At 38.3% G+C, this 17,305-nt stretch overlaps 1 protein-coding gene across 4 annotated transcripts in view; it reads left to right on the forward strand.

Moving 5' to 3' along the window:
• The window catches only part of MYO1B (myosin IB), a 210,525-nt gene that overhangs the window by 135,866 nt on the left and 57,354 nt on the right, over nt 1–17,305 (forward strand). For all 4 annotated transcript variants that reach the window (XM_072612699.1, XM_072612702.1, XM_072612703.1 and 1 more), the window contains exons 8-11: nt 11,735–11,833; nt 12,094–12,197; nt 13,213–13,360; nt 14,745–14,863. In XM_072612699.1, coding sequence (XP_072468800.1) covers nt 11,735–11,833; nt 12,094–12,197; nt 13,213–13,360; nt 14,745–14,863 — 470 coding nt within the window. The remainder of the gene's footprint in view (nt 1–11,734; nt 11,834–12,093; nt 12,198–13,212; nt 13,361–14,744; nt 14,864–17,305) is intronic.

Below are 17,305 nucleotides of genomic sequence, written 5' to 3' on the forward strand. Positions count from 1 at the left end.
GAGAAGTTAAAATATTCAGGTTTTTAAAAATATTTCATGGGTATTAAAAGTTGATACAGCTCCCTACTTAGAAAATTGAAATAAGCCTGGAATTCTTGAGCCTTCATTTATTTTTAATTAGCTTGAACTTAATTATGAATTTTTGATAAAAAATAACCAATTCTTGTTAGCTCCAGCAGCTTTTTTTCTGACTATATCCAGGCTAACTTATCAAGTTTGCATCTGTAAGTAAATTGTATATTTTGACCTTGAGGCTAAAAAGGAGAGGAGGAATGCACCTGTCTCAAGAAATTCAAATACACAGTTTCCTTTCCTTGACCTTGTTACGAAATATTTCTCTAACCCCTGCCATTCCTTCAGCAGTAAGTAGACAGCCAAGTCAGTTCAGTCATTTAACTAATATGTACTGTATGTTTGAAATTTAATTCACCTTTATATTTTGTTCCCTTCTGTCATAAAAATGTCATTTTTAAGTTGTCATTGGTTCTTAAAATAATAGGAAAAACTGACATTTTAAAGGCATTATATATATGCAGTGCAGTCATCATCATCCATTATTTGGCTCCTGTGATTGATAATAAGTTTAAAACAGTGGGAACAGCAAGGTCTTGGACTCTGGCGTGTTATCACATAACAAGAATAAACTACATGAGCCAGTGCTAAGAAAAGCCCTGACAGGTGAACACTTGAATGTACTCAGCCAGATTAAGCCTTGTATTCCATAGCTCAGTTCATTTGTTGGATAGTCAGGATGCTGTCTCTATACTTATAACTCATTTTTTTAAAGTACCATATCTATTGGGGACTTTTAACAATTAAATGTTGCTCTTAAGCTGTTCTTTTAACTGTTAATAAATAAATGTTACTTATTGTTTCCTGAGATATCCAAGTGGCCTAAGGTTGGGTATACTCATCTTCTCAAGTTCACATCCAGCCTCAGATACTTACTAGCTGTGTGACTCTGGGCAAATCACCTAACCCTGGTTGCCTCAGTTTCCTCTGCTAAGAAAACTCCAAATGTGGTCACAAAGAGTCAGGCGCAACCGAAAATGGCTGAACAAAATACATAAATATTAAGGTTATCAAATGATCAGCAGTATGCCATAGTACATGGAGAGAGAGCCTACCTTGGAGTCGAGAAGGCCTGGGTTAAGGTCCTGACTCTGACACTTAACCTCTCAGTGCCCCCCTGGCAATCTTCTAGGACTATAAATGGCAGAGAAGTTACTGTTCTGCATTGATAGTAGGAACTTGCAACACTACTGAAATTATAGGTCCCATACCAAAAAGAAAACCCAAAGTAAATTATTTTCTCAGTTATGTCTTAACATCTAGTTACACTAATTAATGGATTTTTTTTAATTACTAGGGGAAAACACATTGGTTGCTATTTTTGGATATTTTTAAAAAAAAAAGGATGTGCCATTCGCTTATAGACATGAATCACCGTACTACTTTCTGTTGGCTTAACTTGGCATTCTTTTTTCTTGGAACAATTATAACATGATGTAAGAATTTTTTTTTTCAGATAAAGGGCAGTACCATTATCAGGTGATATTTATTTTTCATAAGTTCTTTGGACAGAAGAAATGAGACAGAGTAATAGTATAGCCTAATTGTATGTTCTCTTTAAATGAAAGAGGCTATAACTGTGTAATTGATCACCCTTATGTGTTATACTCTGGATTAGCTAAAGTAAAGCAGAACAGCTGTGTTTTATGTCAATAAATAAGCAATAAAGGTGATGTTTTATTTAAGGTATACCTTAAATGTCAACTTGTGACCATAAAAGTGTGTGTGTGTGTGTGTATGTGTGTGTGTGTGTCTGTCGGCCTCAACCTACATTCAAAAATGTCAGAAGACATTATTTGCTAGGTAAATTCTGAGCCTTCTAAAGAGTACTCACTATATGCCGGTTTAAAATACCGAGAGAATTGTATCTTTGTTGTTGGGGATTTGTTAGCAGGAAGAAAAGTTGTGAAGGGAAAACCACTAGAGGATTGCTTATATGATCTCAGAAAATACAGTTCTACTTAGTGATCCTACACTATATCTTCCCCCAGCATGAAATTTAACTGGGAAGATCTTAGGATGGGAATGAAAATGATTGGAGGGAAAATGTGAAGACTATGAACTCCTCTTTCTCATCTTCCCAGGAGACTTACATGGAAAAGATATGTGTGTGTGGGTGTGTCTGTCTGTCTGTCTGTATGTCCGTGTCTTGTGTCTCCCCATCACTGTAGTAGGCACTGAACTAAATGATGGGGATAGATCCAAAGAAGAAAGTGAAACAGTTCATTTCCCTTTCCCTGTCCTTCTCTTCCCTTCCTCTTCATTTTTCTCTCTTCCTTCTCCTCTCTCTCTCTCTCTCCCCTCTCCTCTTTGCTAGTGTGTTAGTGAAGGATGCCATTTTTATACTTCTTTCCTTTATGTTCATTTTGTCCTGTGTCCCCTACATGTCAGAAGGTCCAACTTGTTTCTTTTGTTAACGCCTTGGGTGCAAAGCACACTAGTTTGTACACAGTGGGCAATCGTGGACTTACAAGGGACAAGTTACAGAGTTGAATTCCCCAAAAATTACAGAGTTGTTCCCCAAAGGCTTAACATATTAAGAAATTACCGTATTAGCTTCGTTCGTTGTCTACACATTGGTGTTTTGTGAGTCAATTAAATGAAAAAAGAAATAACAGTAAGTCAATGTGTACAAAATCAAGTCTATTTACATAGGTCTGTGCCTTGGCTGTGCTTAGGAGGTGAAGGGAAGGGAGGGAAATTCCAGTTACAGTGCCAGAGGTCAGCTCTATGGAGGGGAATGAATTCCCATAAGGCACCTGGGAAGCAGCAAGAACTTCAGAGACAGGAAGCTGGTAGAGCAAGTAGGTTTATTCAGCACATTCATACTCACATACTCAAACAACTTGGCTAGGGCAAGAGGCCACCCTAATGGGTCAAACTCCAGTGAAAAATGGCACCAGAGACTTTTCCAGGGGTTGGGAGTTGGGGGGAGTGGGCGGGGGACTTTTCGTAGGTGTTAATACAGAGCAATTCCCCATTTTCTTGTCCACGCTTAGTTAAGGAAGTTAAGTATGACCAGCGCCTGATACCAAAGTAGCCTTACTGAGACAGCGTGAAGAGAGTGTCTGTCATTAGTTGATAGTGGGGTATGAAGCTTAAGTCCTACTGTGCTAATTAGGCAACCCTGAAGTGGTAGGGATCCCTAATAGTGAAGGGGCTCAGGGTAGGTCAAAGGTCACCGTGCATATCATGGATACTTAGCAAATATTTATTGAATTAAATTTACAGGATCTCAGAGTTCAAAGGTACCTTACAGATCATCTAGAACTGCAGTATCAAACTCAGAAAAAAAGGGTCCACAAATTCAATCCCTGTGGGGTTTATTGGATTATTATTATCTGTCTTGTTAAATATTTTCCAATTACATTTTAGTCTGACTAAATTGTATTTTTAACACCTATGATCTAGACTAATTTGAGAAACAAACCCCATTTATTAGGTATCATCAGGAAACCTTTTGATATACTAGGTAGAGTACTATCCCTGGTGTCAGATAAGTCATAGCAGTGCTCCTTGTAGGACCAGTATCACTTTTGACAAGTCACTTACCGTCCCTGAGACTCAGTTTTCTTATCAGTAAATTGGGAGGTTTGGATTAGATGTAGATGCCTTCTGAAGTCCATTGTGCTTCTTGATGTATGATCCTATGCACCTCCCAACTCAGGCTGAAGATGGTAGAGAACTCACTACTTCCTAAGGCTATCTAATCCACTTTTGAACAACTTTATTAAAATAAAGTTTAAATTAAAAGTTTATGAGACTATTACACTTAGAACTTGTCACAACATTTCAACTATTGGAAAACTAATTAGTTTAGAAATTTAATTAACTCATTGTAACATAATGGTATATTGTTATTTATGAAATGGAAAAAAAGAATGGTGAAAGGGCTGTAGCCCACTGGGATGATCTTCTGTGGCCAGTTTGTGGGAAGATTTGGACAAGAATAGCATAGGCTCAGGGAAAAAGGGTTTACAATCTACATCAACTCAAGGATTGTCTGCCTCAGCAAGTCCACAAATCCAATTTAGATGAAAGAGACTTTCAGGCTCCTAACTTTAGTCATTGCAAAATTTTAAATAGTTGGAAAGCAAGAATTGGTTAAAAACCTTAAGTAACTCACTATCTAGTCCAACTCACTTTGAACTACAAGTAATAAATCATTTAAATACACAGAAGGCATTCCTTTATGACTAATTTATATATGTATAATCCAGCACGTCTGCCTACAGGACTTTTTAAAAAAATTATTTCTGCTTTTTTCTTATAGTTGCATTTTTGCTGTTAGTTTCCCCAAAAATCTATATCAAGTACATGATTAACTCTTAGAAATTAAAAATTAATTAGCTTTCACAGACACTGTGCCAGCTTTTCAGCATATTTACTCAAACCCCACATTAATTTTTCCTGAGCACAGAATGGAATATCTTTGGAACTTTGTCACTAAGCATACTCAGCTGTCTGGGGGTTAAATTGGATAACTTTGTCATGGTGACTTAGTTAAGACTTTTAGTTGATTTATGAAAATTCTTGGAGAAGGGAGGTGGGGGAAATGGTTCTTTTGTTACTTTATGCCAGATGTTTTAGCTCCCTTTTGTCAGTTTGATTTTAAGCTGCAAATACATGACTAAAGTAGCAAAGCTGGACTACACACAGAGTTGGCAAGGCTGAATCTTTGTTACAACCAAGACGTTTTCTCTGAACAAATGCGTATTTTGTGCAGCATTTCATTATCCTGTAAATGTTATAAGAAGATATTTCAGGCAATTTTCTGCCTTTGAATTTCACATCATTTGTCAAACATCCTTACTTTCAATTCTGAAGATGCTGCTTCTGCACCTCCCCTACCCCATCCCTCCCTACAGAGGATACAGAGAATTGATTTTAAATGGAGCCAGGAAACTACTTTTGAATCGACCAAAACATCCTGAGTGTTGCACTTCTTTATAATATACCATAGAATATTGTTAACACACCCACTGAGTATTCAAAAAGGGTTCATGTTTTAATTATACAGAAGGATAGGAAGAAAATGGAGGAAGAATAGAGTTAGTTGGCATCAGAAATCATATGATTAAAATGCTAGAGACAGAAGGGATTGTTGAGGATCCCTCTCATCTAGTCCCCTTTGCTTTCAGACAAGGAAACTGAGGCATATAGAATTGGATACATCTCATCCTTTCAGGTTTGAAGGGTAAAAGAAATTAACACACCTAGGCTAATTTTTTTATCTTAGGACCCCAGTAATAAGCATACTCATTAAACCCTACTTATCTCTGTGCCAAGAAGAGATGTAACGGAGAAAATATTTTACCATGGGACCGGAGCAGTAATTTGGCAGGCCTCAAGCAACACGGTTTCTTCTGGGCAATAACTGTGTCCCATTAGGCCTGTTAACCTTTTAAAACACATCCTCCTTCCATAAGGTCTGAAAGAGAAGCTTATTTCTTTCTTTCACTATTTTGCATATATAATATTCAAAGGAGAAGCATTGTGGCAAAGTAGAAAAAGTGGTGGATTCCGTGGTAGAAAAAGTGGAACCCCACTCCTGTCATTTATCCTCTGTGACCATAAAGGAATCACTTGATTTTTTTCTGAGCCTCAGTTTTGTTATTTGACAAATGGGAATAATAATACCTGCAGAACCAACCTCAGGAAAGTGGTTGTTGTAAGGATCGGTGGAGAAAATGTATATGATACATTTTTAAAACTTTAAAACAATAAAAAATATCAGATGGTGATGGTGGTGGTGGTGAGCCATTTTTCAGTCATGTCTGATTCTTTGTGATCCCATATGGGGTTTTCTTGACAAGGATGCTGAAGTGTTTTGGTTATTTCTTTTTCCAGCTTATTTGCCAGATGAGGAAACTGAGGCAAATAAGATTAGGTGACTTACTCAGGTCACACAGCCAGTAAAACAGAAGTAATTAAGATGAGTCTTTCTGACTCCAGGGCCAGCATTCTATACATTGTACCACACAGCTGATGGTGATGATTAATAACCTGCAGAACCTATCTTAGGAGAATGATTGTTGTAAGGATCTGCTGAGAGAATGTATATGAATCTCAATCACTTTGCAAACTTTAAATATTATAAAAATGTCAGATGATGATATTAGCATGTGATATAGACACCAGTAAATGGTCAGAATTGAAAAGAACCAGCTGATAGTGTGGTGCCCCCATATGTGCCTGGCACATAGGGAACACTGAGTAAATACTTGTAGGATGACTGAATGGTCTCTCTCTCTCTCTCTCTCTCTTTTTTTTTTTTTTTGCCAATGCCCAGGTTGTAATGAGAGGGCAATGTTATAGTGTTAGTATTTTTCTCCTTCCCCCAGAATTTGATGGTTAATTCCATATTCTGATAGTTTAAATGTATGCTAATATGAAAGGGGATTTAGTTCTACGTGAAGTGCTTACAAATTCTTTCCTATATTGAATCTCTTTGTTAGGCAAAAAATGCCTGGAGCAGAAGAAAGTGCTGTGCCAATTTTCTGTTTAGACATAAGGCAGGGAGGCTTTCAAATAAATGAAAATGGTCAGGTGGTGGCTATTTGTAAATAATGAACTGAATTTATACTCAGTACCTAAAGTAATCACCTGCTGTGACTTCACGCAGTTCTATTGTAAGTATGCACACATGCTTGTGGAAAAAGCCAGTGAATGCTTTTGAATATTTGCATCGATTTTGGACAAGCTACTTATTAAATGAATTACTTCTCTATCTAGCCGCTTATAACCTCTAAAAAGGAGTGGAGAGTTTGAAACTGGAATCTCTGTGAACATCATAATGTGTTTCGATTCAGCAAAGGGTTGCTAAGCCCCATCCTAGGTTTGTCAGACTCAGTGCTGGGGGTACAAAGATGAAAACCAATACTGTCTCTACCTACAGAAAACCTGTGGTCTAGCAAAGGAAGGAGATGTACGTGCAAATGACTGTAATACATGTTAGAAAATTATCGGATGCATGAAGCAGGATTAAAGATGAAAGAAAGGATCAGTTCCATCTGAGATAATGAAAGAAATGTCAGTAGAGCTGGGTTTTGTAAAAAATGTATTTATGTTTTAGTTTTCAACGTTCACTTTTGTAAGATTTTGAGTTCTAAAGTTCCCCCCACCCCCACTGCCTCCCCAAGACGGCATGCAATCTGATATAGGCTATACATGTACATTCATCTTAAACATCTTTCCACATTAGTCATGTTGTGAAAGAAGATTCAGAAAAAAAGGGGAAAACCATGACAAAGGGAAAAAAGAGTAGTATATTTCAGACTCCATAGTTCTTTCTCTGGATGTGGATAGCATTTTCCATCATGAGTCTTTTGGAATTGTCTTAGAATATTGTATTGCTGAGAAGAGCCAAGTCTGTCAAAGTTAATCATTTTACAATGTTGCTGTTACTGTGTACCATGTTCTTCTGGTTCTGTCCACCTCACTCAGCATCAGTTCATGTAAGTCTCTCCAGGTTTTTGTGAAATCCCCCTGCTGATCATATCTTAGGGAGCAGTAGTATTCCATTACATTCATATACTACAACTTGTTCAGCCATTTCCCAATTGATGGGCATCCCCTCCGTTTCCAAGTCTTGGGCACCACAAAAAGAGCTGCTATAAATATTTTTGCACATGTGGGGCCCTTTCGCTTTTTTATGTTCTCTTTGGGATACAGACTTAGTAGCGCTATTGCTGGATCAAAGGGTATGTACAGTTTTATAGCCTTTTGGACATAGGCCCAAACTGCAGAGCTGGGTTTTGAATGAAAATGATTCAGTTCAGTTCAGCAAGCATTTATTGGAAGGCTGTCAACTGGTGGACATTCAAAAAAAAGGCACATTTTGGTCATGGATGAAATAGTGGGACAAAATTAAATTAAAGAACAAATGTAGTTCAGCTAGTCAGCAAACATTTACTGATCACTTACTCTATTCTAATGACTGGTAAGCACTAGGGATGCAAAGAAAATTTGAAAAACAGCCCTTTTATTCAAGTACCTGCCATTCTAATTGGGAAGACAATATGTAAATAACTTTGTGTGTACAGGCTATCCATACTTTATAATATATACAAAGGAAGCACCATGACATGAGACTGGGAGGAAGGCACTGGTTGTGAAGAGCCCTGGAAACCAGGTCAAGGGGTTCATATTTTATCTTGAAGGCCCTGGGTACCCCCGGAATGTTTTTGCAAAGGGGATGCTGTCATTGGTCAGACTCATGCATCATTTACTCTGGCAGTGGTGGAAAAAATGAATTCTGGAGTAGAAAAAAACCTAAAAGCAGGGAGAAGAGTTAGAAGATCATTATAATGATCTAAAAGAAGGTTCACATAGGCCCAACTAAAGTGGTAGCAGTAAGAGTAGGAAGGATTGGAAAAATGGGGACGGTATTTTAGAGGAAGGAATCTGTTTTGTCTCACCTGGGGTTTTTAAGTTGCTTTTATTTAACCCCTTTTCTCCATCTGAGTTCTGCTTCCTTCATTGGTTTTTCTGTCAGCTACATTTTGCAACTTATTGTATGTGAGAGGGAGGGAGAGGGAAATTCAGAGGTGCCTAAAGTTCCCATCCTGAGAGATTGGAAAAATGTTGATACATACCGTCAGCAAAAACAGGGAAGGTTATCAAGATGGACCATGTTTTGCATGGAAGATTTGTTTAATTTTGGATGTTTCAAGTTTGAAATATTGGCCAGATATTTATGTAGAGCTGTACTGCAGGGAGGAGGAAATGAGGGATTAGGGCTCAGGGAGGAGATCAGAACTTGACAGGCAGATTTGAAAGTCTTCTCTATAGAGAGGTGACGAGCCTTTGTACTGAATAAAATTTCAGTGAAAAGAGAATGGGATAGAAGAGGGCCTTGGTGGATACCTACGTTAAGATGATAAAAAAAAGGAAAAGAAGCCAGCCATTGGCCACTTTGGTCAGTGAAGTAGGAGGAATGAGAAAGCAGTATCATGGAAACCAAGAGAGGAGAATCAAGAAGTACAAATGGTCCCCAATATCAAATCAATCAAAATGTCAGATCTGAGCTGAGTGCTGATGGTTCAAAGAAAAGTAGAAACACTCCCTACCCTCAAGGAGCTCTGATCCTATGTAAGTAACAAGAGATACACAGAGTAGATGGGAAAAAAATCTCAAAGGGAAGGCATTAGATACTGGAGTGATCAAGAAAGTCCTATTGCAAAAGAAGAGATTTGAGCTGAGAAGGAAGCAACTGTGAGATCAAGGAGGATGAAGTTTGAGATGAGAGTGTGTTTTAGATTTGGCTGCTAAGTCATTGGTTCACTGGAAACCTTGGAAAGAACAATTTTCAATAGAACGGTGAGATTGGAAGACTTTAGGTAGATGATCATGTTAAGAAGTTGGAGACATCAAGTGAAGACTATCCATTGTTTAGTAGCAGAATGGCCAAGAAGCAGAGCAAGAATTATAGCTTGAAGAATTGTATCTGGATCAAGAAAAGGTTTTTTTGTTAGGACAGAGATGATCTGACTGTGTTTATATGGAAATATTGAAGATGGGGGAGGAAGCTGGAAGGATATGACTAATGGAATGATGGGCTAGGTGATATAATGAGTAGTACATTGGACATGGAGTTAGGAAGACCTGAGTTCAAATTCTGCCAAAGATACATAACTTTGTGATTCTGTGTAAGTCACTTAATCTCTCCCAGACTCAGTGTCCTCACCTGTAAAATTTGTATAATACTGCTTACTTCACAGAGTTGTTATGAGATTCAGATGAGATTATATATGTAAAGTGCTTTGCAAACCTTAAAATGCTGTATAAATGCGGGGTATTATTGTTAGGTCCTAGGAAACATGGGGAGGGGGTGAAAGGGGTTAGGTGAGGATACTCACTTTATCCTCTCATATATGAAAATAGGATAGAAAACAGAAATCTTGAGGTATAGAGGTAAAAAGATGAACACACTAGGATGAATCTCCCTGATTACACACTGCAGTAGAAGTTAGGGTCATCTCTTAAGAGGGAGGAGAGCAGATGTTGGGGTTGGGCATCTTGAGGTTTAGAGCAGCTGCTGGGGGGATATGATGGGGAGTTAGTAATGCCCTTAGAATGGACCCTGTCAGCATTGCTCAGGGACATCCTGTAGCACTGGAGTAGCAGGGAAGAAAGTAGATAAAGGAGGTGATCTAAGGTTGCTATTATTAGGGTAGGAATCATTAAATCCTTGGGAGGCTATGGATTCAAGGGAGGAACAATCTTTGAAATCTCTCACTGTAGGTTCAAAACTGTCAAAGACAGATGAGAGGGAGATCCAGGAAGGTACACTGAGAACAAAGAGCAAGTTTAGGTGTATGAGAGTGTAAAAACTGCAGGTTGTCATAAGACAAAAAAACACTAAAAAATCAAGATTTTGGAGATTGAGTCGCTTCCTGGATAGTGAGCTTAGTTGAGGGTAGGATAATCCTAGTAGATGTCAAAAGAATAGAAATGGAAGGCATCGCTGCTGTGCAGGCTAAGGAGCTGACAATCTAAGGGATGTTGGAAGGGTCATCAGTTTGAACATTATTATCATTATCAAGGATGATGACAGGATAGAAGGGAGAGAAGAAACTAAGCTGAGTTCTGAAATCACTGAGTGAAGTGAGAGAGCATTCTGAAGGTTATGGTAGCAACAAACATCTGGAGGAAAAAGGTATTCTAAACTTCAAAGGAGCAGTATTTGTTGAGTAACCATCCTCATCTGATGTGCAGTAACAGATGTGTATTATTGTGGTTAAAATGTGGTTTAGATGTAACACTCAACAGACGTAAGGGGTCTTTTGTATTCAGTGAATTGAGGCTGTATATTTAGTGTGTTACACACACACACAACACACACAATCCCCTGTCATTATTGAAAAGGCAGCCGAATAGATAGATTAGACCAGCAGCCCTGAGCCCATGTGAATACCCTTCTTTAATTTGTGGCCACAGCTGTTGTTTGCAGAGAATCCTTGCTTTTGGCACGTCTCACTTTTTAACCCTCTCTTAGCTGAAATTCAGTCTTTGTTCCAAAATGGCCAGCTGATTACTAATTGCTGATGGTGAGACTGGTCTCTGTGTTGCAGTTGCAGCACATAATTATGCTGCATTGCCGGGGGTTATGATTTAGTGAGTCTCCAAGTCTTGCTGGTACCTACTCTAACTTGAAGTCATTCATACTACCAAAGAAAGGAACAAGTCTGAAGATGCAGCTCTTCATGCTAGGAGTTGCCAGCCTGTGACACATGTGGTACAGAAGATGACTTTTTTCGTGGTAGGTGTGGTTGTCACTGGAGATCTCTAAAAAACCTTTCCCCTAAAGTTCTATTGCTCTCACGGCTCATTGCTCCTGTCGTGTCTAAATGACAGACAACCAAAAACATACTAATTCTGTTTCTCCCTTGAGGTTCTCTGGTCTCTACAGATTTCCCCTTTATCAAAGGTTGAGATAGAACCTTATGTTTGTGATTGTGAATTCTTGTTTAGACCTGGTCCTATGTAGAAGTCTGTCTGGCACATCACAGCTGAATATGGAAACCAATCCTGGCTATCACTATCTTTGGTTATGGAGTCTGAGTGAGACAAAATAGAAAGTAGAAGGACCAAAGAAATACATGCAGAATTTGAGAGAAAGGTGACTGATGTTCTATCATTTGCCTCTTTTTTTCTTCAGATCTCTTAGAAAAGTCCCGTGTTGTTAAGCAGCCAAGAGGTGAAAGGAACTTCCATATTTTCTATCAGCTCCTGTCTGGAGCCTCAGAAGATCTGCTTCGTAAGTATTTGTTGTCTTAGTGAAGCTGCCACAGTTAGCAATCATCTTGAAAGTATCCAAGATTTCCACCCACTTTCTTTCCTTTGAATTTTCATGAGCAGGAGAGACCTGGAGCATCTCAATGGGGCTCACTTTGTCACCATTGAATTACTGTAAGGTGGAAGAGGTGTTAGAATGAATGAGGGAGGCATCATGGAAGTGAGTTGAACCCAAGTACCTTTTGATGATGACCCTGTATGTTTGTGTTTATGACCCATTAGAAAAACTCAGACTGGAGAGGGATTTCAGCAGATATAACTACTTGAGCCTGGACTCTGCCAAGGTTAATGGAGTAGACGATGCAGCAAATTTCAGAACAGTTAGGGTAAGTAATCCTATCTATAATGATAGATAACCCAACCCTACATCTCTGAAACTGACTGGTTATGTCTATAAAAAACCCAGATTATTTCGTTAAGATATAAACTTGTAGGTGGTAAGCTTGTTATAAGAATGCTTCAACTTTAAAAAAAATAACTTATTTTTGTCTAGATTAATGATTTTATCACTAATGGTGATGGAACAGGTGAAATTCCTGTTCCCCTAGGCAAGTTAGAAATTCCTCCATAAATTACAGTTTTAAAGAGCTGCCTGAGGAACTGAAAAGTTAAGGAACTTGCTACAGTCACTCATACAGAATTTTTCAGAAGCTTGACTCAAACTCAGGACTTCTTGATTTCAAGTCTTTCCCTCTATCCACTGCCATGCTTCCCCTCTCTCTAGCTTTATTAGCTCAAATTAATTCCATGCCATAAGGATGGCATTTTAGTAGCATTATCACTATAATAAAGGAGTCAGATATTTCCTTCTTAAATTTCCCCAGAGTTGTGGTCTTTGGGAATTATTGAGCTTTGAATTGTAGACTCAGTTATCAATTTAGAGTTGGAAGGGACCTTTAAGGCCACAGAATCCAACCCCCTCATTCTATTGAGGAAGTTACGGCAGAGAGGTTAGCTGAACTACTTAAGTGTCTGGGGCAGAAATTCAACCCAAAGGTTGTTGGACTCAAAAGTCCAGCCCTGTTTCTACTATGCTTTAGTTCCATGTGTTTTCACAGTAAATTGAGTAATTCATTTCCAGTCTGAGAGAAATTTTATGAAGGTAGAAATGACTTGGCAACAGATTAGATATGGGAGTGGGGTGGGTAAGAGTGTGCAGTGGAGGATGGTACCTATGTTGTGAGTGATTGGGAGGATGATGGTACCCTCATCAGGAATAGAGAAGTTTGGACAGTTCATATTTTTCCATTGCTTTTGCCCCTGGTGTGTATTTCTTTTCTGAAATGACTTGTAAAAACAATTTTCCTTAGCTAACAAAAATCACATGGTTTATTTTCCCAGAATGCCATGCAGATCGTGGGCTTTATGGATCATGAAGCCCAGTCTGTCTTGGAAGTAATAGCAGCAGTGTTAAAACTGGGGAACATTGAGTTCAAGCCTGAATCTCGAGTGAATGGCTTAGATGAAAGCAAAATCAAAGATAAAAACGGTAAGTTGGTGAACATTTGTGTGACGAGTTTGCTTTGAACTTCTGCCCAGTTTTAAGTCTCAAACATGAAATTTACCTATATTTTTGGTAGCTCCATCTAAATGGTACTTCACCTGGTATTTAGGCTACACCTAAATGTAATCCAAAGTAAATTCTGAGCTTTTGAATGCTTGGGAAAAAGTCAGTTGGAATAAATTGGTAGTAGAAGATGTTGGAGAAAGCAATTAAAATTCTTTTTTTTTTTTTAAATGACTTTTCTAGGATCTGAAGCAGGATTTTTTTAAAATTTATTTTCCGTGTTCTACAGTCACTAACACATAACTTAGATTTTTTTTTCCCCTCCCTCCTACTCCTTCCTCCCTACTTCTCCCCTTCCTCCCCAAGGCGGCATACAATTTTATATAGGTTCTACACTTACATTCCTATTAAATACATTTTCACTATAGTCATGTTGCGTAGAAGAATTAAAATGATTGGGAGAAATCATAAAACAAACCAAAACGTAATACAGAAGAAAATGATCTGTTACATTCTGCGATCGAATTCCATAGTTCTTTCTCCGGATGTGGAAGGCATTTTGCCTTAAAAGACCATTGGGAATTTTTTGTCCTTGCATTGCAGAGAGGTTCTACGTCTACCAGAAAAAATCCTCACACACTGTGGTTGTTACTGTGTACAAAGTTCTCCTAGTTCTGCTCCTTTCACTCAGCATCAGATCATATAAGTCCTTCCAGGCCTCTCTGAAGTCTTCCTGTTCATCATTTCTTATAGCACAATAGTATTCCATTACATTCATATACCACAATTTATTCAGTCATTCTCCTATTGATGGGCATCCCCTTGATTTCCCGTTTTTGGCCACCACAAAGAGAGCTGCTATAAATATGTTTGTACATGTGGGACCCTTTCCCATTTTTATGATCTCTTGAGGATACAGTCCTAGAAGCAGTATTGCTGGGTCAAAGGGTATGCGCATTTTTGTAGCCCTTTGGGCATAGTTCCAAATTGCTGTCCAGAATGGTTAGAGCAGCTCAAAGCTCCACCAGCAGTGAATTAGTGTTCCAACTCTCCCACATCTTCTTCAACATTTATCATCTTCCTGTTTTGTCATGTTAGCCAATCTGATAGGTGTGATGTGGTATGTCAGAGTTGTTTTGATTTGCCTCTCTCTAATCAATAGTGATTTAGAGCATTTTTTCATATGACTATAGATATCTTTAATTTCTTCCTCTGAAAACTGCCTGTGCATATCCTTTGACCATTTATCAATTGGGAAATAACAGTTAAAATTCTTAGAATGAATTCTTAGAGTGTGTTTTGAAATACACAGAGTCACATTCTGAATTTTTGTTGGTTTAGTTTTGTTTCTTTTTTTTCTCCACAGAGCTGAAGGAAATTTGTGAGTTGACTGGCATCGATCAGTCAGTCCTAGAAAGAGCATTCAGCTTCCGAACGGTTGAAGCCAAACAGGAGAAAGTTTCGACAACACTAAATGTGGCTCAGGTAAAATCTCAAAACCCAACTGAATTCCTTGTTGTCTTGAGTAAAGACAATGGTTTCACTGCCTTTTTGACTTAAATTTTCATGGTGGACACATGTCCAGCGGCAAAGACAGTCCAATATAACAGTCTCCATAACCTTTATATTTAGTGTCAGTCTTATTTTGTGTTTATTTAAACAAAATCTTATTTAAATCAGTTTTGCATTTCATTTTTTTTCTAGCTTAATCAGACCAAAAACTGTAAGCATGACTTTCGTTCTCTCTTACAAAAAAGGATGTTAAAGTGAACGTTTACTTTATGTGCGGCTGAGCTATTCTTTTTCACACTGCTAACTGAATATTTAAGTGATTTTTTTCCCCTTTCTTTCTAATGATGGTAGTACTAAAAATGATAATGCCATTCTGTGCTTGCGGAACACTTTTTGTGTTTCAAAGTGCATTCCCATGCGTGATGTCATGGGATCTTCATTGTGTTCACAATTGGGAGGGTAGGTGTCCTTGTTACCAGGAAACTGAAGATTCAGGTTCTGTTTCTTGCTGGACTTCTCAGTAGTCAGCCCCTAGAGCAGAGTTAGGCCCAGAGTTTCCTATCTCTCCTTTACTACATGCCGCCTTTGCTTAGTCCCTATACGTGTATATATGCTTTAATCCCATCTTCTTCAGAGTAGTGGAGTGCAGGGTGGGCTTTGCCTCCGTTGATCAGTCTTCTGCATACTTTCCTATTATATACCTATAGTAAAGGTAGATTCAGGTCATAAGCTTCATAAGATTCTGTATTCCTTACAAACATAAATACTCCTTTTTAGGCCAAAAAAAAAAATACATGCTGATTTTTGTACTTTATAAGAATTAGAGAAGAGTCTTGACTTATAACCCCCAGGAAACGTCAACAATATATTTTCCATTTAAAAAAAAGGTTGGCTATTTCTCATTTTAGAAGAGGTTATTTTTTTAATTGTAGCTTTTACTCTGTTTCATACTAGGTGAATTCAACTTGTAGGCACCTTTTTCTTATAGGATCATGAAATTAGAACTTGAAGGGAAAGGACATTTCCCCTTCTTATTTCTGCTATGAAATAGTTGATAGAATCATAGGCTTAGAGTGAGAAGGTAGCTCAATATTCAGCCAGAGCAACATTCTTCCCAAAGCACACATATATATATTGTTTATAGCGTTTCTCACTTTATTTGAAAAAATCAGTTATAGTGATTTTTTTTTTAAATGTGTAATGAATGTTAAAAAAAGATAAGTTTCTACCAATCCTTTCATGTCAAATGGAGGATTTTTCTCTCTCTACCCCTCCCCCTCATTCCACCACCACCATGAATGAGTAAGGAGTTGAATTTATTAACTTTTCCTCATAGCTTACATTCTTCCAAACTACTATCATTTTTAATGCTCCATTGCTTTCACGCCCCGAAGTATTCAGATCTTTTCTTTGATATGGTGACTCATATGGAATTAGAATTTCAAACACTGTATGATATTGAGCAATAGTCCAACTTTCTCTGACCAACTCTCAAGGCTGGAATCTTGAGGCTCTCCAAGATAGTTTCCCACCATTTCCCAATAAGGACCCTTCTACTCAATATATTCTGGTTGACATTCCAGACCTCAGCAGATAAGTGGACTTTCCCTTTCTAAGACTTCCTCCTTTCCCTCCATTTAACACGTTCCTGCCATACTCTTACATTCCAAGTCTGTAACCTCTCTGCCAGTCAAGGGCATCGAATATCCTCTGTTTAACCCAAAAAGTGATGGTAAAATCCTCCTGCCTAATGCTAATTTAAGGAAAGCGATGACTTCACCATGGGAAACATTTATTGTACGTATTCTCTCCCTCTCTCTGCCACACACACACACACTCACATACACACACACACACACACACACACACACACTCACTCACTCACTCACTCACTCTCACATTTGTACATGAAATAGGAATAGGAGACCCAAATAAGTTGAAAGCTTTCCTGCATATATCTCCCCAAATATTTTATGTAGTTCTTTCTGTTCCTCTTATACACTCGTGTCCCCAACATCTATCACCTTAGGTCTCAGATTCTATAGCCTTACGTCTTAGCATGACTGAACTTTCTTCTCTAAAGACCCAGTTCTGATTCTGATTGCTGTGTCCTACGAGGCCCATTCTATTTGATCTTGATTGAATAATCAGGCTTGATGTTTTAAAAAGCACTTTTGCCTCTAATCTCACAGCAGACCCTCACAACAATAGGCAGGGCAGTTATTAGCTCCATTTTCCTGATGTTATTCAAGGAAAGCATGTGAAGGCTGGAGAGGTGACTGACTTGAATAAAGTCTGGAGTGTCAACCAGGAAATATTGACATCAGTGGTACAATGAGGACTTCCTGGTTCCCCCATTGGAATATCATTTTGCCAACAATAGGTCATTCATTTGGTACATATGACAGATGACAG

This window comes from Notamacropus eugenii, chromosome 5 (assembly GCF_028372415.1).
Source record: "Notamacropus eugenii isolate mMacEug1 chromosome 5, mMacEug1.pri_v2, whole genome shotgun sequence".
Lineage (NCBI taxonomy): Eukaryota > Metazoa > Chordata > Mammalia > Diprotodontia > Macropodidae > Notamacropus > Notamacropus eugenii.